Below are 24,696 nucleotides of genomic sequence, written 5' to 3' on the forward strand. Positions count from 1 at the left end.
AGAACATTTCGCAAAGAAAGCATCCCCTAAATTCCATGACAGGTTCAATGGCATCCAGACAGGTGAGCCGCAGCAGCCTGGCTCAATAGCTCTGCGGTAGCGCTCACTCACAGGGTCGGGAAAGCCCACGCTGTCTCTGAGTCACTTCCTGTTTCTGGAAAAACAGGCTGTAACCTCGAGGCACTATATTCACCATTCTGACTCGTCCAACATTGGTCCTGGTCCTGGTCCTGGTCCTGGTCCTGGTCCTGGTCCTGGTCCTGGTCCTGGTCCTGGTCCCGGTCCTGACCTTGTCCTGATCCTAACACACCCACACAGACAAACATGTGCATGCTGATTGAAAACTTTCCCTATTAACATTTCCATGACTGATATTCATCTCCAAACAAAACCGCATTGGATCAGGGAGGAAAAGCTGCACGTCAAGACTGCGTGACCTGAACGTTTGTTTCTCTGTGTCTCAGTCTCCGCATATGTATGCAAACACACGCACACACACGCACACACTCACACCCCATAACTCATTAGCTGACAGTTTTTTAAGATCTAAAGGCAATCGTACCTCTCTGCTTTCAATTAGGAGTGGAATTCCCTGGAATGTTTCATCGGCCTGGACTTCACACGCTCGTCTCCTTGTGTCTTTGACTTCCAGCGAATCAGTAAAACTTTCAATTCTGCTCTCAGCCCTGCGCATGTGTTCCATGAGGCCTTTCAAGGCAGAATCTGGGACCAGATGTTGTCTGGTGGCACCTCGTTCATTTTGGAGCAAAGTCCCAGTGTTTTCCCAGAGATCCAATGCAAGCAGGAAATGATGCTGACCACACTGAACATATCCATCTTACACTCAGACAGCTACAGACCCAACACACACACACACACACACACACACTGCTCACTTTACCAGACAAAATCTATGGATCATCTATGAGTTTTTCCTATAATTTCATGTAATCGGCATTAAAGTTCCCAAACTGTCAAGCAGTTATGGATTTCATTGGATTTGACTCCAGTTATCAGCCAACTCTCCGTATCCTGTCACCTCCATAAATCATACATATCGCTCTTATATCATCATATCATACTGCCGACCGCTATGTGAGTGTGTGTGTGTGTGGGTGTGTGTGTGTTTCTTTAAATGGATTTGTGTTTTTAGGTTCTAATCTGTAGTTTGGGTGATTAATTTGATCATTACATCACCACTTTAAAGGTATTGTGTGTGTGTGTGTGTACCTTCAGTTTTAGCTGAATGGGGAAAGTGAAGAAAAGAGTATAACAATTATAACAACAGTAACAATGATAATGACATCATCCTAATAATAACATACTACTACTACTAATAATAATATGTGTGTTTAGTATCACATTCATCACACACTCAGCATTTGATCTCCACTCGGAATTGATCATTTCCTCTCTGCCGTTATCGTTAAGCTGCATCCCATTACAGGCGGCGGCGGCGGCGGCAGGAGGAAGTCATGATCTTTGCAGACGTTCTTGCTGAGCAGTGACTGGAGCTCGCGGCTGCTTTCTGAGCTGCGACGGCCCGATTGGTGCGACAGTGAGTCTTCATAATGAAAAGCAGCCATTAGGGAGCATGATAATGGCTTTGCTTCACAGGAACCCCATCATTATTACTTCCTGTCTCTGTTGTGATCTGTTTATTGTCTCTCGAACGTGTGTGTGTGTGTGTGTGTGCGCGGGAGAGAGAGAGAGAGAGATTGTGTCAATTTAGCTCACATTTCTTCACAGCCATTTGCCTTCAGTTCTGATTTTTTTAGAGTAGAGTTTGGGTTTAGATTGTGTTCGTGTTGCTGCTCCAGTTTGACTCCTCACACACTTTGCACCATGCAAACTTAAATGGCACACACACACACATACACCTGTAACCGGACTCCTGATGACGCTCACAAGGGTCCATCAGGTCTAATGGAGAAGTGATGAGTCGCCTCGTCCCCTCTTTCCCAGCTAAATGGTCACTAAAGGTCAACAGGGGTCAGGTGAGGTCACAGGAGTTTCCATGGCACAGGAGCAAAGTCGAGGAGACGCTTTCACCTCCTCTCAGCTCTGCGTTTCTCCATCACGGCCCAGTTGTTACAAAGCTGCGTGAAATGTAAACCAGCTGAGATGAAGAAGACGGAGCCAAAACAAATACTGAGCCAGAGGAAGACTGATTGAGCCGCATGTTTCTGAGGTCACGTGAGAAATGAACCCAGATTAGCTGAGTCCTGGATCCAGTTTGAGCACCAAAAAAAGCAAGAAAAATGTCCATTTAATTCTGTCCATGATGTATTTGTGTCCCTGAGTTCCATCTCTAAACAAGAGGAGAGGATCAAGCAGAGAGAGAGAGAGAGAGAGAGAGAGAGAGAGAGTGTGTGTGTTTATCACCATGGAGATCCTCAGATTAGGGACGTTTAGAGAAAGTTTATAGTAAAATAAGACAGAATCAATTTGGTTGGAGTGTGTGTTTCATTGGTGTGTGTGTGTGATAGTGTTGTGGGCGGGACTATAACTCGAATGGGAGGTACGAGAGAGTGAGAGAGCGAGAGAGTGAGTAAGGGAGTGAGAGTGTGTGTTTGTGTATACCCACACTCGTGAGCTATCGCTGCCGTGGATCAGACCGTGTGTGACAGTGTTCTAGTGTGTGTGTATGTGTGTGAGAGTGTGTGTGAGTGTGTGAGGGGTTGATGTTCGGGCTTTGAACGCGCGGAGTAAGACGGAAAAGAAGCTGAGAAGCAAAGAGGTGAGAGATTTGATACTGTACACATGATGCGATGAAGTTTGACGGCGTGTGCGAGGAGCGTGGACACACACACACACAGTTTGGATGATGTGATTGATGTGATCTGCCGCCATTTGTCTAAAGTGTCATTCTGTGCTGTTGCTCTCTGACTCAGAATTCAAGTGTTTGATGTGGTTTTTGAGTATTTTATTATAAAAACATGAATATGGAGGAAGATGAATCAGATGGTTTTATGTGAGAACAAACTAATAATGAGTCTGACAGGGTTTAGTTTAGTCTGTTTGTTCTGCTCAGGGCCACAAAAAACTCCCCTGCTGATACGGATCAATAAAGCATGAGTCTGTAGTGTGTGTGTGTGTGTGTGTGTGTGTGTGTGTGTGTGTTCCAAGCTGACTCTGACATGGTTCTTCCCCACAGGGACTTTTCCGTGTGTGTGGGAGGGAGTGTGTTAGCTCCATGGCTCCTGTCACACTGCGGAGACGTCGCCTCTCGCCCCGTTTGTCCTGCAGCTCCTTGTTCTCTCTCTCCCACTGAGCGGGCGAGTTACGTCTCCCCTCGGCATGTCTCCCAACGCGTCCTGCGACGACATCACCGTGGTGAGCTTTGGCGGGAAGCCCACCATGAGCATCGCCATGTTCGTGGCGGCGGTGGTGGGGAACCTGCTGGCCCTCTTCATCCTCGGCGTGCATCAGAAGGAGCATCGCGCCAAGTCGTCCGTCTTCTGCATCCTGGTCACCGGCTTGGCTCTGACCGACCTGCTGGGCACCTGCCTGCTCAGCCCGCCCGTCTTCATCTGCTACGCCCAGCAGATGTCCCTGATCGGCCTGACGGGGAACCACCTGCTGTGTGACCTCTTCGCCTTCGCCATGACGTTCTTCGGCCTGGCGCCCACGCTCATCCTGTGTGCCATGGCGGTGGAGCGCTGCCTGGCCATCAGCCACCCGTACTTCTACGCCAAGCACATCCGCCGCAGCTTCGCCAAGGCCGTCCTGGTCTTCATCTACATCTTCTCCTCCGCGTTCTGCCTCCTGCCCGTCCTGGGCTTAGGCCGGCATAGACAGTACTGTCCCGGGACGTGGTGCTTCATCGACATGAAGGCGGCGGACGACGAAGGTGGAGATTGGGTGCTGGCCTTCTCGCTGTGCTACTCCTCCCTCATGGCGCTGCTCATCCTGGCCGTGTTCCTGTGCAACGGCTCAGTGATCGTCAGCCTGTGCAAGATGCACCGCAGCCAGGTGACGCGGCGAGGCTCGGTGCCGTCGGTCGGGAGGAAGAGGAAGATGAGCCTGGCCTGGTTCGGACAAGGGGAGGAGGAGATGGAACACCTGGTGCTGCTCGCGCTCATCACGGTCATCTTCGCCGTTTGCTCCCTGCCGCTCACCGTGAGTGCAATTGACCTTTCTCTAATGTGTGTGTGTGGGAGAGGGGATAATTGACCTCTGACCTGTTCTTTATGTGGTTTTCTGTGTGTGTGTGTGTGTGGAAGCTGTACTGTTTGCATGTAGTTACGCGTCTCAGCCTCTAGTCCGTCTCGCCTGACTGGTCCGTGTTTGTCTGCGTGGAGACGTGAGTGTTTCCAGAGACGCAGCGGGAGCGTCCTTTAGTGTGTCCTTATAAACTTCATTCCTTCCTCAGATTGCGTAATTGCCACCGCACTGCAATCCTCCCTCCTCACGCAGGCTGTGTGTGTGTGTGTGTGTGTGTGTGTGTGTGTGTGTGTGTGTGTGTGTGTGTGTGTGTGTGTGTGTGTGTGTGTGTGTGTGTGTGTGTGTGTGTGTGTGTGTGTGTGTGTGTGCGCGCGCGTGTGTCCCTAACGGCGATTCACTCCGCCAGCTCTGATAGCAAAAGGCGTGTCTGCCTGTAGCCTTTACACACACACACACACACAGAGACACAGCAGGCCTGAGCTTGCACACACTCGGAGGGCGGGTCGTGACTCGACCTTTCCCACGCGGCAAAGCTCGTCTGTCTGGTGAAGTTGAACCTGAAGACTGCAGGATCAGAGCCTAGAGGCCTGATGGGAGATGAACCTGTTTAATCCTGGTTCTTTACTGGCAAATCCAGGGATTTGGTGGTAATGTTTAGATTCTGACGTCCAATAAGAGCATTCCAAGTATTCCTGAAGTGCTCTCCACAATCTACACGCACAGAGAAACCAAGTCCAGTTGTATCATCAGAGAGAGAGAGACTCTGTCCTCTTCTCTTCTGTCCCCTTTGTCTCTCCGTTTGCCTCCCTATTGTTCACTTCTAACGAAATTAGTTGGATTGATCCTGAATGGACGCAGGTGCATTCTGTCCATCCGTCTGTCTGTCTGTCTGTCCTGAGCGCAGTAGCCATAGTGACAACAGTCCCACATTCTACCTGCAGCAGCACACAAACACAACAAACACAACAGACACAATCACTGCAATCGAGTTTTGCCTTAACAGGGAAGCGAGCACCCAAACAGAAACATGCGGTGATCGGGGGGCTTCTGGTCCACACACACACACACACACACACACACACACACACACTTTCCCCCTGTGTGGGAGATGTTTCACAGACAGAAGATGTTGTTTTTCTGCCCGAGTGCTCATAGATTCATCTGAAGGTTTGACAAAACCCACAGGACCTGTGGTGGTTTTTGCTGAGAGGCCTGGAGCAGCAGCGATGACACACACACACCAACACGCACACACATTCTCTGGAATCGAGACCCCAAGAAATTGAAAGTGTGTGTGTGTGTCTGTGTGTGTGGAGCTGCTGTGTCGGCGTGTTGGAGCTGCAGCTTGCAGGTTCACTATGTACCAGGAGAAATGATTTGAAACTATCTACGCAACATTGAATAGTCCAGTGTGTTCTTCTTGCGGAAACGTTTTGATGGTTGTCGTTTAGAAAGAAGAATTTGTTTGTTGTTTTGTGGGGAGGCAGTAGCTCAGTGGGTAGAGCGTCCGCTTGTGAACTGGAGGGTCGCCGGTTCGAGTCCATGCCAAGGTGCCCCTGAGCAAGGCACCGAACTCTCAATTGCTCCCCCCTCTGCGTAGGGTGGTAATGTAATGTAAGTCGCTTTGGATAAAAGCGTCTGCCAAATGCTCATAATGTAATGTAATGTGTGAAAGTTCACCTGGAAGTGGTGTGACGTCGCGTGAGCAACAAGACAATGAGCCACAGAAGGGAAAACCACACCCTCGTCTACTTGCCGCTGCAGTTTGAAATAAGGTTTTGGCTCGCGGGGGGGTTTTCCGCGTCTCGGCTGAGGACGAAATCGAGCGGCAATCGGCGCTGAGCTGCAGTTTCACAGCCCTGAATGTGCCATGTCGCCTCCCATACATGTGAGCTGGAAACAGACAAGACAGTGATGTCGCCTGTGACATAGTGCGAACGATAACGACTGACATTTGAAGTTTGGAGCTCATGTTAACAGCTGCGCCTCCACCAAGGCGGATGAGCACCTCTGTTAAATGATGAAAGTGAACAGGTTATTGATCAGCTGGTAATCAATAAGATTCCTCACCCACATGAGTATTTGAGTCCAGGTGCAGTAATTCATCTGTCCTGACGTAGAACAGAAACCATCCATCTTTCTGTCTCTCTTTCTTTCTTCCTCTTTCTCTCCACATCAATTGGTTATTTATGATCCCGGGCACAGGTTTACAAAGCCCCCCCCCCCCCCCCCCCGACCGCTGGCTGCTGTTCCCACGGGAACCATTGACGCCGTCCAAGGCCCCATGTGTCACAGATCAATATCCAAATTAGTGCATCAGAGGCCTTTCAGCAGCACTGAGCGTCTAAATGGGTTTAGATCCAGATGTTTCCCATCAGCAGCTTAGGCATTCGTTTGGACGCCAAAGATCAAAACCTCTGGGGGGGAAACGAGCGAATAGACGTGTGGGCGAAAACAGCAACAACTTCACATCTTCACCATAAATAAGTATAACACTGATCACACTGAATGTGTGTGTGTGTGTGTGTGTGTGTGTGTGTGTGTGTGTGGGGTCGGGCTGTTACATCCTGTACTATGTTCCTGTTTGTGTCACAGCAGCAAGGCGCTTCTGGCTGTAAATTCTTCAAAATTTCCTAATAGACATTGACATGGTTGCAGATTCCTGTTGTTTATAAGCTAATAAATGAAATTTCAATACGCCTACAGACGCCATAAAACCTCAATTGTACCCCGATAAAGGCAATAAACCACAATTTGTTCTAACATTACGTACACGACACACTGAGACTGAGTAACGGCTCCAATGTTGCACATGGATGCACTTTAATGGCAGTGCACATGAGTCATCAGGAGTATCGAGTGCGAGCGAATGAAGCGAGCAGTAATGGCTCAGTAATGAAAGTTTTGAAAAAGTGCAGCTTCCTGTCACTCACTCAACAGTCCGATACTCGGATGTGTGTGATAGCAGATCGTCAACACAGAATATCGAAAGTATGAAGCATCAGCAAATTCACAATCAACTACAGACACTACTGCTAATATCTGTCTTTAATCTTGCCTAAACATTATGTGTGTGTGTGTGTGTGTGTGTGTGACACCGAGGCCTTGACCATTCTTTATTACCGTGCGTAATGGTTTTAGTTTCTATGGAGATGCGCTAATTGTTTTTCGCTCTCGTTCTGGGGAAGAATCGTCTCCGGATTCTCGCAGGCTACAATGAGCTGATGCAAGTCAGGGAAAAGACACAATACCGGTGTGAAGGTCAAGGCTGAATGGGATGGAAACGATGAACGCCTTCACATCTTCAGCCTCTTATATGTTCGATTGTACGATGGAGGTCTGAATGTGAAATGGGCTCATTCAAGTATCCATACCATGATTGGTGAGAGCCTGAGTTGTGCCACAGTGTCTGAGCTTAGGGCGAAACTGACTCAAGAGACAAACCTGTGAAAGGAAGGTCAAACCTCTGTATTGACAGGAGGACAAGGGCCCCACGGTGAAAGGTGGTTGCAATAAGCTCTGATAACATTTACGGTTGTAAGGTGAGATCTGCCCGGAGACAAGTTGGCGCAGCTCCTCGCATATTTGCGCTGCACGCCAGACTGAACTGACACAATCCACGAGGAACCGTCAGTCACCTAGACTAGATAAACATCCAACGGAGCCAAAGGAGCAGAAATCACATAGAGGCAGACGAGCGTCACAGTCAACAACGCCATGATTACAAGTCAAAACTCAACATTTTCATGCCATTTTGATAGTAGGAGGCAGCGTTCACATTCACAGACGGATTGACGATGAAGGATCTGAGAAAATGTGAAGCGAAAGACCCTGTGACCAGTCTCTGTTTAGTTTCATATATTCAAAAAGGGAACGATGTGGAAATGTACAGTTCACAGTCACAGAATCCCCGGTGGAGCAAATCAGCGTGGAAGAATGAAGGGAAGTCCCCCAAATCCAGATGGACGTCCTGATAAACCAAACCTGTGGTCCCTGTAAAACCAAGCAGAGACGTCTACAACCTGCCTGTGAGTGTAAACACTGTGTCGGCGTGGTGTACTGAAAGTCAGATGTCAGATTACACGTCACGCCACCGCAGACTTTCAGACAAACAGCGGCTTTGTCTCCCGAACTGTGGATCAGAGAAGGACTCACTCTGAGCTCTGTCCAGGTTTCCAAAGGTCCTCCTCTGATGATTGGCAGCCGGCTTTGTGGACCGAACAAAGAGGACTCGCTTTGCGCAACACGCGCAAACATACAACTGTACGGTGCACACACACACGCTTATGTAACAGGTGGGTTTGGTCCTTGGTCTAATGATGAATACTCCTATAGAACCACGAACCAGACATTCCTGACATTAAACTAAGAATTATGAGCTTAACTTGAATGGAGCAAAGATGAACACAAACTACACTGTACGTTACAAAATCATGGCTGTTGTTACTTTATCAACCTTTATGCTAACATGGGAAAGTCCCATTGAGATAAACAAACCTCTTTTTCATGGGAGACCTGACTGAGATGCAGCAGCAGAACGAGTTTCACTGCAGAGGAAAACGCAGCGGAAAGACGATCGCTCAACAAAACACAAACCGGGACAAGATTGGACAAGAACCAAGCAGGCAAACTCAGTCTGTAGTCCGGACCAGCAAAGTGAAGAACTCAATGGCTCTGTATGAACAATGTTTCACCTGGGCGGGTTAGAAACGAATAGACGTTGGATGGGTGTTTGGGAACGGACAGAAAAAGGGCGTTGGTCAGGTGCAACAGGAATTCAGTGAGACCTGAAGGTGGAGGTAGGTGGGACGCGAGCACAGCAGGGTGTAGTTAGTTCACGCTTTTAAATTCTGTGAGATTATACAACTTTGTGACGCGGGTTCAACAGGAAAACGTGACACCTTCCTTTGTTTCTGTAGTCACACGGGCCTGTAAACTCAGCTGAGAGCAAAGTGGACAACAAGGCTACGTGATGTGTACAGTAGCGGGAGAAGAATCGTTAACCTGTCATTAAAGCATGTGGGCGCCACGGTAACGTTGCCTCTGGCCTCAATCAGAGCGCAATAAGAGGAGGAGGTGAGACGACCACAGCAGAGGTCTCTTTCACATGAGAAAGGTCAGGAGGAGCGACGAGATGTCTCGGTCAACCAGAGGTCGGAGATGAGTTCTGCCTTCAGGAGATTCCTCGCCATTACTTCCCATCACGTTCTCTTTGACGAGGCAATGTAATGCTGTGACCATGAACGTGAATCTCTGCTCAGTCGCAAAGCCCGACGGAAAAGGTGGTGGGATTTGAAATCGATAGAATCAAAACAATGTTTAGGAGCAGAACAAAGAACAATGTCCTCTGTGGGGGTCTGTGCCTTTATGTTCCCTGTCCTCCGCCTGATCCCTCGTCTCCTCTTGTCACATTCCTTGGCGCGCAATTTTTGTTGAAACCAATAAATACTCCAGAGAGAGAGAGACAAACCCCAACTAAACGCTCAGTAACCTTTAGATCATGACTCAAAACAAAGCAAAAGTTCTTCCACGTCAATTCATACGTTCTGTTTCCTGTAAATGAATGAGAACTGAATCCATCACAGTCGTGTGGTTTTAGGCTCATGACTCTGATCGGAAGATGACGAGAAGGTAAAGTCACAGTATTTACATCTCGAACATGATTCTTTTGGGCCGATAGCATTGCATGCATCATTTTATCACTAAAAAGGTGATTTGATGTGAGCTATTTCTTCATTTTGTCACTAACAACACAGATACCAAAGGATGGAGTAAATGTATCTTTAAATATATTTTCAAAGCCGACAAGAGATATTTGTGTCAGGGTGTGTGTGTGTGTGTGTGTGTGTGTGTGTGTGTGTGTGTGTGTGTGTGTGTGTGTGTGTGCGCAGGATTGTTTTAGTACACCGACTGGATGATAAAATCAGATTAAATCTCCGGAATAGCATCTTATTTATCTTAGATGCTGTCATGGAGGCTTTTAGCTTGTTTCGAGCCTGCCAGATTCAATGTGTGTTATCTAATAGATCAATGCTTCCAGTCTCAGCTGCGGTGTGTGTGTGTGTGTAGGTGGACAGATTGAGGAGCGTCTCACATGGGAAACACGTTTAAAATAAACACGTTTAATAAATGATGGAAGACGGCTGGAACTCTTTTGTGTTCCACGTTTCCGTCGTAGTTTGTTGAGTTTGATGATTTATGTGTTTGGTGAAATAAAGGTTCACTTCGTAAATTAAAAGTCTGGTGTCACGGACAATAAAACTCTGACATGATTTATTTTCCGACCGTAACATGAAAAGAGGAAGTGATGAGTCGCCAGGGAGAACAAGACTCACCTCGTCTGTTTGACTCATAAGATGGAGTCTCTCTCTCTCTCTCTCTCTGTCTCTATTTCTTTCTTGCTCTCTCTCCCTCTTACTCTCTTGTCTCCCTCTCTCTCTTTCTCTCTCTCTCTTTCTCTCTCTCTCTTTCTATCTAGCTTTCTCTCTCTTCCTCTTTCTCTCTCTCTTTCTCTCTATTGCTCTCTCTCCCTCTTACTCTCTTCTCCCTCCTCTCTCTCTTTCTATCTTTAGTTCGCTCTCCTCTCACTCTCTCTCTGTCTTGCTCTCCCTCTCTTTCTCTCTCTCTCTCTTCCTTTCTTTCCCTCTCTTTTTTTGTCTCTGATCTGCAATGTTTGGAGGGATAGTGTTTGATAATCACTGAAATTAAGTTTGTTTTCCCACACACAGGAGGAAAAGGGAGTGACTGTACGGATGGATGGATGACAGATGACTGTGTTGGAAGGAGGGGTGATAGATGTTTATGTACATGGATGAATGGAGGAAAGTCCTGGCTGAAGCTGAAAGTTGAACTTGATCTTGTTTTTCTCTATTAGTTGTTTTTCTAACTGCTTCTTTTGGGATTTGTTGTCCCAGGCGTCCTCACATCATATCTTGTCTTTCTTCTGTCCTCCTCCTCCGCTTGGGCTCCAAACCCAGGAGCCGCTGACCTACACGTGACGGCCATTAGCCGATTGCACAAAGTCCGGCTCATTCCAGAACATCGGATCGTTACATGGACCTTGTTTTGCACTTGTCCACTTTGAGTGAGAGAGAGAGAGAGAGAGAGAGAGAGAGAGAGAGAGAGAGAGAGAGAGAGAGAGAGAGAGAGAGAGAGAGAGAGAGAGAGAGAGAGAGAGAGAGAGAGAGAGAGAGAGAGAGAGAGAGAGAGAGAGAGAGAGAGAGAGAGAGAAAACATTTGTAATTGTGTTGCACATTGTGTCCAAAAAGAGATTGCCCACATTCGATGCCAAGAAAGACAAGAAACAAAAGTAAGAGAACGTTGAGCGAGTGTTTTGTAGTAAGTACTCCCTCACAATACAACAATACTGGCTAAATATTTGCTCTTGATCAAGGAGACAGTCAGTAATTTGACACGTCCTGGAGTTCAGTTCCTCAATTGTTCTATTGATTTTTATTTATTTATTTTGGCGGGAAAGTCCCAGTGAGATACAGCAGTTCCTCCTCTCGTTTGACACACATGAATGCAACACACACACACAGTTACTGGGGACGTTTGTTAGTTGAGGGCATGAACACTCCTGGAGCTAAGAAGGTGTCAAGGGCCAAACATTGAGAAACCTAAAGCCTCTTTCGTTGTTTGTGCTGCAGTAAATACACTTCGTTAATGAATGTTTGTTTATGCAGATAACTTTAAACATATTTATCTTCATTTGTTATCTGTGATTTGTGAACTGCCAGGTGTTACCCTGCCGACTGCTTTTTCCCGGATGTGTTGGCAAACAGAGAACAATTGGATACTTGTTCCTTACTCCACATTGCATGGAGTCTCCGGAGATGTGACCTAATAAAGGTTGGGTCACGCACACACACGCACACACACACACACACACACACACACACACACACACACACAGAGCGATGAAATGCAACACCCAGTCATCAAACAAACTCCATCCAAAGCAGAATGTGAGGCTCATGTGTTTTCGTGCTTTGCTGCGTGTTAAAAGCCAACAGACATCAGGTTCAATACAGTCCTGATGTGGCAGAATAAAGCAAGAATGATCCGGGCGATACCTCGAGCTGGACGGCGCCTCAGGTCGCTGACGCCTCTGAATTAACTCGACAGAAGGTTTTGTCAAATTGCTTTGTTTTTTTTGCAAGGGAAATTGAATAATTTATGGTCTAACGCAATCGTCAGAAACGGGAACATCATCATTTGAACCCAGTCATAAATTTCCCCGTTTCCCGGCCCATGAAGTGGACATGAGTTGGCACCGCAGAGGTTCTGACTCAGCCTTTGGTTTGAAAAACATGTCAGATCGTCTGTGGATTCTCTGTGGCTGCACACAAACACATTAATCATCAGTCAGCAGCACCAAGCACTCGGCTCTCTTTTCACTGATTGCCATCGCCTGTTGACAACAGCAGGAAATGCTGCGTTTTATTTTAGATCCAATGATTTACTGGGTATTATATTTGGGAAACATTAAATCGTGTTCATGTGAGCCCGAGTGAAGCCTGTAAGCAGAGACTTCACTGTCTTTAATTGGGATTTGTCTTTCTTGACTTAGGACTTAACTTGGACTTGACTTAGGACTTAACTTGGACTTGACTTAGGACTTAACTTGGACTTGACTTAGGACTTAACTTGGACTTGACTGAATGAACTTGCATTTGGACTTTGCCTGTCTTAAATGAAGACGTGTCTGTCTCGTCTTAGAACTTGACTTGGTCCTGACTTGGGACTTGTCTTTCCTGATCCGGGTCTTGACTTGGAACTTGTCTGTCCTGATTTGGTTCTTGCCTGTCTGGACTTGAACAGACAACAGGGCCTGCAGCATTTCCCTGATAATTGGAACCATGCAGCAGCTTTTACTCTGCGGTTTGGCTGATGTTTGCTAGTGCACACAGGGTGGGAATGGGAAGCTTATCCCATTTAAAAAAAGAAGAAAAAACGTTCCTGCTCTATAAAATCACTAGGCATGACATCAGTAAACACACGAGGAACAATGATTTTGTGTACCGACGCTGACAAACGCTTTGTCCCCTGACATGCCTCCACCTCTATGGCCTCCATCATTACCTATTGTGTGGCCGTTACCGTCGCTGCGTCTTTTATGTGCTGAAAATGTGCGTTGTGTTGACATTGAGGCTCCGCCCACAGGTTTTACGAAAGAATCTCACAGTGGGATGATGACATCAGGGAATGCTGAGTAAAACCTGAACGAGGCTCAGCGCCACCAAAAGATCCGCTCCGTGTTTTCATTGTGGTACCACAGAGGGATTTTTCTCTCTGACATACACACACATACATCACTGCCTGCTGTTTATGATATACGCTATGTATGAATGAAAAGCTTGTATAGTTGTGTAAAAGAAGTTAAGTTATTCTAGTTCCTTTTCCCCTTGATAAATGAAAGCCAAACTAATACAATGGTTCTCAAACTGTGGTCTGCACTCCGGTGGTACATGCGATCACCGGACGTTTCTCAAGAGAACAAGAATATTTCATTCTGTGGGAATTGTGTTATTTTTGCAAATTGCTCTCAGATTAACTGTGTTCCAAAGAAGAAGTCTCAGAGGGAACATACCATCTTAACAAAGGAATTACTGCGGCTTTTAGGCACAGAGTGAAATACTGTAGCTCTTCACTGTAACAGAAAAGATGCTCCACGTGTGTTTGGGTGACATAGTTTGGGATGTTCCTTATGTATGACCACAAAAACCTAGGGGGAGGATTCATTCAAATGTACAAAGAACTGATTAATCAGTAAAGTGGGAGAGGAAACTGTATGTTCTTAGCTCGTAAGAGAAGCAGATCATGCAACTGAAGCTTTGCATCGTGTAGTGACGACACAATCAATGAGGTCATACTTTTCACTTGTCTCTCCCACGCATTCATTACTTTGTGGGTAGCTGATCCTGCTTCATGTATACATGTATTACATATAGATATTTAATGATGGTGGTGGGGATAATAACTCTTCCATTGCCTGTGTTGTGTTGTTAAAGTGTGCAGCAGCTGATCCGTATTAGCACTGGATATCAACAATTGCCTGTCTGCACTACAGCTGTGCCTACTTACATCATCAGTGTTAGTAAATACCACCACATTCAGACATTTTAATGTCCCTGGCAGCTGTTTGTAAACTGAACTCACCACAGGCGTTACATTTTTGTGCGACGTTTAAACAAGCAGAGATGTAGTGTTCAGGTAATTTGGATGAAGTGTTGCTAATAATGATCGGCTTCTGTGGGCTTTTAAGACCCGAGTACAGGCGTGAAAGGCAACATGTGTCTCCTCACCATGCTGAGGAAGTGAAACGCTGTTCTGCACGGATCAACAGAAGGTCAGTAACTTAAGACTTCCTGGAATTCTGAAAAGTCAGTCTGGGAGATATTTGACAATTATGGCGACATTTAAAATAACACGATATGAAGGGAGTTTGTGATTGGCTGCTTCCATGTGCAGGATCACAGTGTAGAGTAAAGTGCCTGGAAATTCACTAATGACAGACAAAAAGGAAAAACAGTGTATTTTTAGTCATTGGAATCAACAAACTAAACACATGTCAGAGGTACTTGGGTTTGAAGAGTGCAGGTTCAATTTAGACGTTTGCGGGTGTGATTGCTCTCAACTCACTGTCAGAATAAAGAGATGTGGTGATTTATTGGCACAAACGTTAAATTATGCAAAGTGGCCCAACTGAATTGCTTTCTGTCAGTTGGATGTTTACTGTACATTTGAATGTGACAGCCACACTTAAGGCCTTAATCTTCGCCGCATGCAGCCGACGGCGTTCCAAAGATATCAGATAAATGCAGTCTGCCAGGTGCTTGTGGTCGCATTCTTCCTGTTCCCAAAACAAAACCGGCGACGTAACGCTGCCGGCATGTGTTACGACTTGTAACATCTGCTATGTAAAGTGAAAGTGTAAATGCTGCAGAAAGCTGTTTGCTTGCATTCAGTCCATTAGAGTCCATTATGGAGCAACATAAGTGGTCAGAGGCTTGGACAGGTTGTAAACAAACAAATATTTTAACCTAATTACCTTTTCCTTTGTTCCTTTGTATCATGCATTATTTATTTTTCATTACTGCGAGACACGGTTGTAATGGACCATATGGCTGCTTTCACCTTAATTGTTTTGTGAGGTGAATGGGTTGGACTGGAGGAAAGATTACTTGCGTTTCTTCCCAGATGTCCCAGACCACAGCATTGAAGTTTATGATTCAAATGTTGGAAAAATAACATGAATTCCCCATTTGACACCAAAGTGATTGGTTCATTGCCAATACAAATACAACACTGTGTACAGGCAAGCTGGGTCAGAAAAGTGGTGGCTGCAGTCCAATTCCATTTTCTAAGAATCCAGCTTTGATGTGGTGACCTAATGTGAAAGGACGGGTCACAACCTGTTGTTTTTGGCCCTACAGCAGGGGGGAAAGGATGTTTAAAACACAACCCCAGTGATGCTCCCAAGTGACCATAAAGGGTTGATTGTGCTCGTGGGCCTTTTCCCTGAGCTTAGCAATACTAAATATTATTGTGCAATTCCTTGTTCATTTGAAATCCAAGCTGCTCGTTGATGCTCAATATCAATGTGGCCATTGATCTACTTACTTACTTCACTTGGTCTCCTTCAACTATGGAGTAAGTTAGTGACCAGGTTTCACTCTGCACGAGGGGAAATTGCATTGAAAATATGGGAGAAAAGGTTAAAAGAACTTCTGTTGAACTGGTGATGTTTTAAACCTTTGCTGATACATTGTGAGCATGACGCATATGTCAAATCTGTATGGTCTCTGTAAAGTTCTTCCAAAATCATAGCTAGAATTTCCATCCAACAGTCGCAGCAGTGGTGGTAGTTCATCAGTGTAGAGGAGGGACCCGAGTCAAGCATGTGCCTCTTGCAACAACTCAAATGTCAGGCACTTTGCCCCTGTCAACTCATTGACACATATCGGCCACGGAAAGGCCTCATATTCCCCTGTAGCGACTTGAAAGATGGGTGTTCACCCTTTCAACACAGTTGCTTCCACTTCCCCTTTGTGTGTGTGTGTGTGTGTGAGTGTGTCAGCAGTTCTCCTTGTTTCATTTACTGTACCCTATGGCTCTTAAACAAACATTTCCACTGTATCCGCAACATTCAGGAAGAAAAACTATGGTCATGTATGCATAATGTATACATACATACATACATACATACATACATATTTATTTATTTATTTATTTATTTATTTATTTATACATTTACTCCTTTACACCGTCAAAACGTATACCCACAACTGGGAAAGAGAGTGATAAACAAACAAAGAGTGACATTTATAGTCAAAATGTGTTTTGTGTGTCTTTTTTTTACATTGGTTATTAACTGCAGGAGTGAAGACAACGGTCTGGAAATTCTCTTCTTCACATTCTCTTTCTCTCTCTCTCTGGTACACTGATGGTAAAAGGTCTAATGGCTCCAGGTAACTCCAGCCTGTGGTGCTGTTTATAGAGGAAACTCACTAATGGACTCTCAGACAGCTTAATTCCCAGGATGACACTCATCTGAAGACAAACAGACGCTCTAATCTTTGGTGTTTTTTTTGGAGGGGCTTCAATCCAGACCCTGAGCAACATTCAAACACAAATGAGTATGTTTGGGAATCTAGACAAATAAAAACACGGATATAAATCCAAGAATGATGCACCGCAGAGGCCCTGGTCTGCTTCCCATTAGTGGTACTGTACCTCCGGTTTGGTCAGGTATCCTACAGACACAACTGGCCGCATCCGTGGGCGGGAGGAGGACTTTTCTCTCTGTTTTGCTCAAATATGGCCGTACAGTTGTAAGTTCAGGCAACATAACTCTTACCCGAAAAATGTATAAACCGTAAGTATTCGTGAGTTTTGTTCCACGAACAGACTTCCTGGCTTGTTGTTGAATGTTAGGTAGGAAAACAAATAACTTGACCCCTGCTGGGGCCTGTATTACGAAGCACGATTAAGGGGTTAGTCAGCTATGTTGTTGACTCACTTCTGATCTCACTCGGTAACTTATACTTCACCACAATCCTGGTCCAGAGCAGCATATTTTGGATTGAAGTCGTGCTGAAACATAAACCAACGCCTCAATCACCTAGTTTGGAAAAATAGCAACACCGTTCATGCAGGATTCCCCTTGATCGCCCCTCCTTCCTCGTACAAGGAGGGGTGAGGTGTTTAGATAGGGGCAAAACCCCCAAGGACATTCTTTACCAACACACACAGTCTTTTCTTACGCTTCACACGCGCTTTGTATAAGTTATTTGGGGGGATGATTAGACAGATTTTGTTAGGAATGGAGTTGGGGTCTATGTCTTGTAAATTTGAGTGTGTGTTGGTGTGTAATGGATTCAACTGAGAGGAGAATGTCAGAAAAGCCCCATTGTAGGAGGTATGAAATCTAAAAGAGATAAAGATCGGGAAATTCCTCCAAACACATGCTCATTCTTCCTCTATCTGTGGAATTATGTCTAACACACACACCACCTACTCATCACTCACAGGCCCTTCTCCTGCTGACCTTTACATTAGATTGCAGGCGGCATGTGTGACTCACTGGCCGGCTATCATTAGGTCCATCAGGAACTAAACTGGGGACCAGAGGTGGGGGGGGGGGGTCAGTCAACCCGGGGCCAAACGCATACTGAGCTCTTTTCCTCTGAGACGAAGCTCAGGGGAAACATTTGCAAGGGAACGACCTAATACGAAAGAACAATCTTCCCGTAGCCATTATTAATTAACTGTCAGTGGCAGGTGGATGGAAAATCTAATCAACTCCAAGGTTCTCAATCAATACAGCACTGTGCAGCTTCCTGTGTTGGTGTGAAGCAGCAACAAAACAAGACCGATGCTCACTCAGATGCTCACTCAGATGCTCACTCAGATGCTCACTACGGTCCCGAGTACTAAGACTTGAGGATTTGCTTTTGTGTGAGCGAGGTGCTTAAATGTGTTTGCTCAGCTGCAAGTATTTAAACATGTGCATAGTATACGTTTGAGGTTTCTTTAAGTAGGTTACTATAGGTTGACTTACAAGAATCCAGGGCTGAAGAATGGAAAGTGAGATGCGTTTTTGCAAGGCGTGTGAATGTGTGCATGTACAGTGGAAAGTGTGAGTAAAAGCAAAGTGAGGCATGATGGTAGAGGAAACAAAGAAGCATCATAAACCAAGCCGCTACTGCATTTACTCATTGATGTTATCAATACGCCACAAAACTCACTGCTCTCAGAAATGCACCTAACGAATCCCACACCAGCGTGAAGGTAAAGCCCCACATGCTCTGAACCGTTATCTATAATTTGGCCTCACAGCATTAAAGACTTTTGCGCACACGGCCCGTCCCTCCGGGTTCGTCTCTGTAAACAGTCGTCTCTGAGAGGCCAGTAATCTCCACTCATCCCCTTTGTAATGATCCACAGTGAAACAGGATCAGGAAGAGAGAGGTGAGAAGAGTCCTCCAGGACCTGAGATGGAAAATAATGGCTGAGAGCAGACATCCATTACAGGGTCTGCTTCCTGAAAGTCACAGCCATCACCGACCGCGAATGGCATCCAACGCGTCCACGCCAAGACATGCCCATGTACAGCAGGCACACTTTGCACAACTGCAGATGTGTGTGTGTGCTGCATGTTTGTACTTGTAACCCCAGCTGACGGTGGACATAAGCATCTGTCTATATGTACAGATGCAAACGTTCATACATTTACTTATAAGCACACTGCCGATATTGTCCTCCCCATATTGGCGTTGCTTTAACACGCCTCTGTCCTCTCCTAAATATTCGCACAGATCCTGTGCTGCTGTGTACAGTTTTACGGCCTGCTCTTTAACCACAGGCTCATACATTAATAAGCCGCTGTTTAAGAGAGAGGCAGACATCTCATCAATCTGGGCCACACAGCCTGCAGGGCTCGGATATGACGGCCGGGTTGATTTGTGTCGCTCTCCGCGGGGCTCAAGGTCTGCTGAGACGACCATAAGAGGCAGGGTGGCACACGGCAACGAGCGCTAGGGTTAGGGTGGCAATGTTCAACCAGACAAAGAGGGCAGGGGTTTGTTTGAAATGTTTCTGGAAACGCCAGCTGATTTATTAAGTCCAAGATTACATTGTTAGTGTTTTTATGCCATTGTGATTAATTTTACCCCCGGGAGTTAATTCCAGTAACAAATTGTTGCCAGCCTCTTTCTTGTCCGTGAGGCAAAGCAGGTGAGGAGGCTGTGATTCCTGTGGCAAGTTCAAGTCTTACATATTTGTATAATGTTTCAAAAGGCTTTAGGAACCCTGATTGATCATTTAAGATAAGAATGAAAAGCTACACTGAAAAGGTAATGTAGGTCAGCAGGTGGACGCGACTACATTTGTGTTGTGTTGGCCCAAGTGCAGAGCTGTGAGAAACACTAGACCTTACTGAATAGAGAGGTGATCTGACCAAATTGGACCGGTTTGTTGCTTCAAATAATCAATACAGCCCCTTCGGTTGTATCAATGTAGTCTGCTCCCATTTCCAAGAAGCCTGACCAACACCCAACAGCTCATCGCTGGTTATGCAATTTCAAGAAACTCAATTCCACCTCAAATAGACTGACGACTTCCTACAATGTCAAGAACATCTGGTCATTGTTTTGTTCCGTTTGAGTCTAAACTATGTGATCATGCTGTTCTGGGGTTAGGAGTTGTTTTGCCAGAGCTCAGACATCATATGGTCATCGGTCATGTTTGGCTTTGCATGCATTCTAGTCTTTCTCCTCCGTCTCTCCCCTGTGGGTGTATCTGTGAATCAAAGTGCATGTGTGAGTGACCGCATCTGGGTGAGTTTGGACCAAATTAATCAGCGCAGCCTCGGCTTAGCCAGCCTCATGTCTGAACCCTCTGGTAGTCTGGTTGGTCCGGACGCCTCTCTCATCGCTCTGTCTCCAGTTTATTAGTTTTCCAATCCAGGCCCTAGCAACAGGGAAACATTTACACCAAGGCACGATCACACTCAATCAGCACAAACCATCAATTAGGCTTCTGTTTGTTGGATATTTCATGGAGGAAATAGAGAATTGTTGATAGAGCAGAGGAGTGAGGTGACAAAGCAGCTTCCTGAGCCAGCTGAGGCCTCTGTCTCTGCTCAGTCAGAATGAGTACAAGTACAGAATGAGTACACCCCCACAAGAAGTGTCTGGGGTGAAGGGTGGCGTCTTTTTGCGGTCTGTCATACCTTAAAAGTCACTGGTGGGTTAGACATGTGACCTTGTTTACACTTGTATTCAGGGCATTTTGCACCGCTGCACTTGAAACTGAAACTTTCTCAAGCTGATCTTGTTTCATGAAGAAGATTCAGTGTTTCCAAGGCTGGAATCGGATACGTAATAACAGTCTTCAATCAAAATAAACGTCCTAAAAAACCTGTATCACTAAATTACAAACATTCGATCATAACTAGTGTCAAAGTGTGTCCACCGAATCATTTAATAGAGAAATACTCGGAGCGTCGGAAAGAGAGGAATGCTTATGGGAGTGAGTTAAACAAAAGGGAAAAGCTGGGGATTGGCTAAATATAGAAGATGGGAAATGACTGAGAGAGTGTATGAGACTGTGCCGTCCAGGGAGTTGAGAGTTTAGCAGCGTGCAGTGTCAGAATGCAGAGCACTCGCTGCTGTTCAGGGTAACAGTAGACTGATGAGTGCTGTCTTTGTAAATCCCTGTGCAGGCCTGGGTCACATTTACAACCTCCATTCAAATGCTGCCTTGTTATCTTTATTGGTTATCTAGATACGGAGATCAGGTGTTAATCCGTTATAATGCAGTCTTATATAACATATTGACACGGATCAACGGCTCTCTCACACTATGTCAGTAAAACCCAACCATTATCAGCTTCACAAAGAAGGGACTTATAAGCAAGGATGTTATAATGGATGGTATTTGGATTACACAAGTGAATGTGTTTGAACAAGCCACCTCCAGAGATCACAGGCGGCATCCAGGATGTCCTGTCATGTCGGTGAGATGGCAGCTGAATGCATGCAATGTTTAATGGTTTGGGATGAGGTCAAGGGCTGAGGGATGAGGGGCTTTTCTAGATGTCTCAGATTCATGGCAGGTCTGAATCAGCAGATGCAGTGGGCAGTGACGGCCTAAAGGTCAGAGGAGGGCAGCAGGATGGTTTGAGCAGCTGTGACCGGGCAGAAAGCACCCCTGCATTATTACCATTACTGAAATTCCCTTAAAGGAGGAGGATGACAAAGCTGCTCAACAACTTGTCTCTCCCCTTTCTCGCCGGTGTGATACTTTTTAGGTGCGGTCAAAATGCTTCCACACGAGCAAGAATAACAAACAAGGCAATGTATGATTTTCGAAATCAAGACTGTTATTGCACCAGTGGTTAAACATTCATTAACCACATCAAGGACCCGGGTTTGAGTCAAAATCCAGCCCCAATTCCACATCCTAATAGTTTTCTGTTTATAAAACCAACTCTAACCTCAGCCTTCTCTTTCTTTTTCAGATTGCAGGCTTCATCAATGCTGTTGACCCGTTTCCCAACGACAGAGAGAACCTGGCGGCCTTCCGCTTCTATGCCTTCAATCCCATCGTGGATCCCTGGGTATTCATCATCTTCCGCAAGTCTGTGTTTCGCCACCTCTGCTCTCTGCTGAGCTGCCGTTTCAGCAGAGGGGCCATGAAGACGACGGCTCACTGTGCCCTGTCTTTGCACGCCGACAACCACATACAGCGAATGTCCGCGGAAGTGGCGCCTCCGCAGAACAACGCATACTCCAATTTACCCCTGTGACACAGCAGAAAGGTGTGTATGTGTGTGCACGGTGAAGGACTGCAGGGTGAGGAGGTGTAGAGATTCCGTGGTCTAATCACACGTGGGAGCAAAGTTGTGGAGAGAAACATTTGCCTTTTAGGAGTGTGAACAATGATGACAGGACTCCTGCACTGATTAAGAGAGACACAAAGACTGTTGCCATGGAAATATTGAGATGTGGCCGTCAAGAGTTTCTCTCTGATTTAACTTTGGGAAAACTATTGCACTAAACTAATCTGATGCTGACTGATGGAAATTGCCGAGGATTGTGCCATAGAAGAAACAGCGCTGTAGCGTCCCAGTGAGGAACACATGAAACCATATCATACCTATAGATGATGATGATAATAATCAGAATTAATGCAGATCAGTAAACGTATATGCATGAATGTATAGTGCTTTAACCTTCTCCTGTGGACAGGCAGGTAACTCGAGTCCAGTTTGAAACGCTGGTCACGCTCAGGTCACGCTCACCGTAATGTAAATGACACGCCGTTATCTCGCAACAGCTGTCATCCTTGATGGATTAATCTCAGTTTCCCTTAGTTCAAATATGTCCCCAGGGCCAGAGGAACATGATCCATACGGAGAATCCTGTTTTCTCCCAAGTTTGAGTGAGGACTACACTGAAATGTTGTCATAACTTGTCCGGCAGCGCTGCAAATTTTCCAATTCTCTCTGTTCTACGCATCCTTAAGGATCCAGATTGAGAATCGTTGGTCAAGATTTCATTGGATCCTCTTTTTTTGGCTCCCATAGAGTCTGTGATTCTGACTACATAACCCCTTACCATAAGAATGTTTTTGGGGAATGAAGATCAGAAAGGAGGGCAGAGGATTGTAGAGACAAATATTTGTTCACTTTGGTTGGTTTACAGTTTTGGGTTTACAGTTTTCTACCACTGTCAGAATTTGATCACAAGCTTTCGTCTCTTGTAGTTAAAGGGTCAAATCTGCTGACCAGGACGTGTCTGCGACTGCGATCTATAACAATGTTCTTGGCGTTTCTCTCTCGCTTCATCATTCGCCCCCGCTGCCGTCCGTCTGCAGGAGCCGTTACTCCTGCGATTGCTGTGTAAGCGACCGATAGATGTTCCTTTAGTGGTCTTCTGTTTGCATGATGGTTCTTGGAATGCAAAATGCACCAAGGGCCTCTTTGTTGTTATTGTTGTTTGTAAATACATCCAAAATGTATCTTATCCAGCTTTAATCTACTGTGGTGCTTTGTAAGCTGCAAATTGTGTTTGTTTTGCTGTTGTGCAGTGCAGCTAGTTACTGTACGAGATAATAGGAACAGCTGATGTGAGTCAAGTGTTGTTGTGTTGCACGTTCACTTTATGCTTTGTGGTCTTTGACGCTCATCCAGCTTGGCCGAACTGAAACCAGACGTCGTACTTGCACATTTTGTTCTCTAAGCGTGTCAGTGTTTGTGTTTAGACACCCCCTGAAAAAGACTGAACGAGTAAATAAAAAGGGAAGTTTCACTTTATTCCATAGTATACATCCTGTTCATGTGAATACAAAGTAAATGAAAATACTTAAAACGGGAAATTGTTTTTCACAATGTATTTATGTGTGTTTATGTTCACACAGATTGTGTTTATGGTTATGTGATGTTTAAATAAAACAAGACAGCTACAGCTCTCTAGCGCCGATCACTTTCTTTACATTAACATTCACGGTGTTGACATAAAATGTGACAATATAAAAGTGTTTGTTTAACTTAATACCGAATGTTATTGTCTTGTGATTGTTCCAGTCTGCTCCATGTACAACTTGTATAAAGCTACAGAGGAACATTTCACATGCAGCAATTTGTTTAATACGTTTTTGAGCCATTTGGAGAACTCCAACACAAACAATATCAACGGGACTACACTACATTACATTATATACCGTGTAAACTCTTTTTTTGTAACTTTGGTGATGGAAAAACAGCTTGATAAAAGCCTTGATTGGAACACGATGCTACCCTGAGAAACAACGGCAACAAACAAATCTCTTCTGGACTCTCACTGCATGTTCACCATCATGTGGACAACTTGGCAGGGAACGTTATTGCATTAACTGAGAAGTCTTGGTGTGCATCTCAATAACAGGAAGCTAATGTGTTTTTGGAATTGTGCTGCGTGGGAAGTGAAAGGCTCCAGATGTCTAAAATGTGACACATTACTAATCTTTCATCACTGAGTGCTTGGGGGGAAATTTTATGAAATAAGCACTAATGAAAGGGCTGATGGTGAAATGGATATCTGACCAAGAAACACTAATGTGAATTTAGTGTTAAAGGGACTTCAGTTGTCAGCACTTACAGGTGAACACAATCAACCTTAAGTTGAACATCTGAATGTATTATCACTGTTTGCAATTCTTAATTAGTTGAACATGGACGGCTTATTAGAAGGCAGAGCAGCAGCACTGTGACTGGTACTCTTGCACCCCCGTGTGGTTAAATTGTGCACTTTCCAAGCATTATTTTTGGATGAAGTCAGTTTCTCCAACGGCAATCATGGCTTTGAACGTGCACTTTACACAATAAAACGTCAGTTAGAAATCCACTGGAATGACAGATTTGTTTGCCTCCTCCTCATGTCTCAATCTTATGGGATTGAGACATGGGTTGATCAAACAAGGATCACTCCAAAGAGTAAATGCAAGCACCAAATGCATGCAGAACGAATTGCAACTTGTATA

General features: G+C 45.4%; 1 protein-coding gene and 1 long non-coding RNA gene across 3 annotated transcripts; one reads left to right on the plus strand and one right to left on the minus strand.

Annotated features, from left to right (window-relative positions):
* Positions 1-2,460: 2,460 nt before the first annotated feature.
* On the plus strand, positions 2,461-23,440 carry ptgir (prostaglandin I2 receptor). 2 transcript variants are annotated; one of them, XM_076141296.1, is made up of 4 exons: positions 2,461-2,740; positions 3,158-4,122; positions 11,907-12,018; positions 21,695-21,784. In XM_076141296.1, exons 2-3 carry the CDS (start codon positions 3,301-3,303, stop codon positions 12,006-12,008), a joined length of 924 nt encoding a protein of 307 aa, XP_075997411.1. In that variant the 5' UTR covers positions 2,461-2,740; positions 3,158-3,300; the 3' UTR covers positions 12,009-12,018; positions 21,695-21,784. The 2 variants fall into 2 exon arrangements, with proteins under 2 accessions (XP_075997411.1, XP_075997403.1); XM_076141288.1 differs by lacking the exon at positions 11,907-12,018 and having other exon boundaries at positions 2,475-2,740; positions 21,695-23,440.
* On the minus strand, positions 4,451-6,669 carry LOC142991245 (uncharacterized). The gene is made up of 2 exons (XR_012960876.1): positions 6,242-6,669; positions 4,451-5,102 (listed from the first exon to the last, which is right to left on the minus strand). It is a non-coding gene; the product is annotated as an uncharacterized LOC142991245 (long non-coding RNA).
* Positions 23,441-24,696: the final 1,256 nt, after the last annotated feature.

This window comes from Genypterus blacodes, unplaced genomic scaffold, assembly GCF_046128005.1.
Source record: "Genypterus blacodes isolate CSIRO-AG114 ecotype Tasmania unplaced genomic scaffold, CSIRO-AGI_Gbla_v1 ptg000003l_1, whole genome shotgun sequence".
Classification (NCBI taxonomy): domain Eukaryota; kingdom Metazoa; phylum Chordata; class Actinopteri; order Ophidiiformes; family Ophidiidae; genus Genypterus; species Genypterus blacodes.

What these genes read in the sequence shown, in the direction of transcription:
- ptgir (XM_076141288.1), top strand. Translation starts at nt 3,301, where the DNA reads ATGTCTCCCAACGCGTCCTGCGACGACATCACCGTGGTGAGCTTTGGC. An exon ending in TTTGCTCCCTGCCGCTCACC is followed by an intron (nt 4,123 to 21,694) that starts GTGAGTGCAATT and finishes TTTCTTTTTCAG; the next exon opens with ATTGCAGGCTTCATCAATGC.